This window comes from Cynoglossus semilaevis, chromosome 11 (genome assembly GCF_000523025.1).
Source record: "Cynoglossus semilaevis isolate Cse_v1.0 chromosome 11, Cse_v1.0, whole genome shotgun sequence".
In the NCBI taxonomy this organism is placed as follows: Eukaryota; Metazoa; Chordata; class Actinopteri; order Pleuronectiformes; family Cynoglossidae; genus Cynoglossus; species Cynoglossus semilaevis.
The window spans coordinates 544,046-546,185 of record NC_024317.1 but is presented as its reverse complement, the minus strand read 5'-3'; the positions used below and the strand labels follow the sequence as shown (position 1 = coordinate 546,185).

The window sequence follows — 2,140 nt, the reverse complement described above, 5'->3', positions numbered from 1 at the left end:
CAGGAATCTGTCCTTCATCTCCCCGGCAACCATCCGCCCTGTCCTGGAGCAGAAGGATTTCCCTCCGAGACATCGGACTCGCATGTTCTACAGAAGACAAAGGTTGAGAGAGGAGTCAGACGGAGGTTTGGTCAAAGATCTGAAACACATTTTTAATCATCAACCAGTGTTTAACAGAGTAGAGCCGGACGTTTTTACTTTGGGGACCAAATGAAACCTGAGCCTCACACCAGGTTGACGTGCTGGTGGAGCAGCCTACGGCAGGACAAGGTCTGACTTGGTTTTAGGTGAAAGGTCCTGGCATGGATTTCCAGGACTGTTTAGAAAGTGTAACCAGGTCTGGTTTGAACGGTTTATCTCCACGGATTAAATCATTCAACGGTTTTGTCCCGGTCGTGTTGTCGCTCGCTCTTCATTTTTCCAGCTCCACCACTGACACCACTGAATGCTGCACAACCAGTTCAGCCGAGTGCTGCCAAAACTACGGCTCACATTCCTGACATAAGTCCACAAAAATTAAAACATTTTTTTGTCACATGATAAAGTGACCGGAGAAAATTTTGTCACATGATAAAGTGACCGGAGATTCTGGAGAGTTCCGCTCGGCACCGGGCGGCCGTCGGACCGTGACTCAAACTCTACGTCTTCACATCAACAACACTCAACACTTGGACTGAATTCAAACAAACATTGGCTGCGTCCCAGGCGAGGTGTGGAGGACATGACTCACTGGGTGTCTGAGTCTGTTCAGGGTGAAGTTCTCATGAATAGACCTCTGGTTCAGGATGACGTAGACCGGCACCGACCGGGAGGCAGCGGCGTGTAGATCTCCCATTATGGCGCCATCTGTCAGCCTGTCCGTCACGATGGCGATGACCTTTGAAATAAGACACAGGAAGTCACTCACCGCGGCAATCAACAGGCGAAGCGTCGTTGGTAACTGACAATCTGCAGGCCACACGTGTGGGCCACACGTGTGGGCCACACGTGTGGACTGCTTCTGACAGTGTTGGTTTGTGGACCTCGAACGGACAGTGATGTCACTGTTTCACAAACAGTGACATCACTGTTGATGTCAAATATTGTGACAAATATTTACCAACTTGTAAATATGGTAATAAGGTAAATAAGGTAGAAGTCACATGGGTACTACACACACACACACACACACACACACACACACACACACATATACATATGTACACATGACATCTGAGACCCCGGATACAATATATATATCTTTATATATATGCATATAAACACACACACACACACACACACACATATATATTACGCCCACCTGAAAGTGTTGACGTTCCCTAAAAAAGTCTTTTATTTTGAAAAGTACTCGTTCCATGTGTTAACTCTGAGGAGAAGCTCGGAGCCACAGGTTGTTTGAGCTAAAACACAGCGCTGTCTCCGAGCCCACGTACCTGTGAGGCCGTCTGCAGGTGCCGGCGGATGATCTCTCTGATGTGAGGTTCTCCTTCTGCGGGGGGGTTGGTGTGAACGCTGGCGCCGCCTCCCGTCGTCCACGGGGCCTTCTCGGGCCAGCCCAGGTCCAGGACGGGGGCCGGGGCGTCTGACGGGCCGGGGAAGTAGGTGGAACATAAGTCAGCCGCGTCGGCGCCGTCCACCTCCGTGTCTTCCCGCTGCAGCTGGCTGAAGCGATAGTCCTGAGTCCAGCCGGTTATCTGTCGGACTTCCTCTGGCGACAGGAAACAGCCGGAGCGCTCGGTGCCGATGGAGCCGTAGAAGGCCTCCGGTCCGGCGTTCAGGAGTCTCTCCAGCGCCTGACGCTGCGTCTCACAGTAGAGGAACTCTGGGGAGGCCTCGCTGACCTCCAGGAACACCACTCCCTCGTCCAAGCTCTGCTCCTGAGAGTTCGGCATCGCAGCCGTGTGTCGTTGTCTCGTTGTGGTGGAAGTGAAATCAAAGTCCTCGCCGACAGGAAGTCGGTCTGCAGTGGATCATGATTCCCTCAAATCCTGCTCCAACCAACTGCTCAGTTCTTCTGGCTGTAAAATCCAACTGCTGTCATGTCGGAGGAAACACCCAGGGCCGAGCGTCCTTACTGATAAAGTCCGTCCAGGGTTCACTTCCTCAGCCCTGACTGCAGCCGCCGTGTTCCTCAGCTGCT

At 52.2% G+C, this 2,140-nt stretch overlaps 1 protein-coding gene across 1 annotated transcript in view; it reads right to left on the bottom strand.

Moving 5' to 3' along the window:
* The window catches only part of fam83e (family with sequence similarity 83 member E), a 5,032-nt gene extending 2,898 nt beyond the window's left edge, over nucleotides 1–2,134 (bottom strand). Inside the window, 3 exon segments of the mRNA XM_025060124.1 lie at nucleotides 1–87; nucleotides 731–877; nucleotides 1,434–2,134. Coding sequence (XP_024915892.1) covers nucleotides 1–87; nucleotides 731–877; nucleotides 1,434–1,892 — 693 coding nt within the window. The 5' untranslated portion in view covers nucleotides 1,893–2,134.
* Nucleotides 2,135–2,140: the final 6 nt, after the last annotated feature.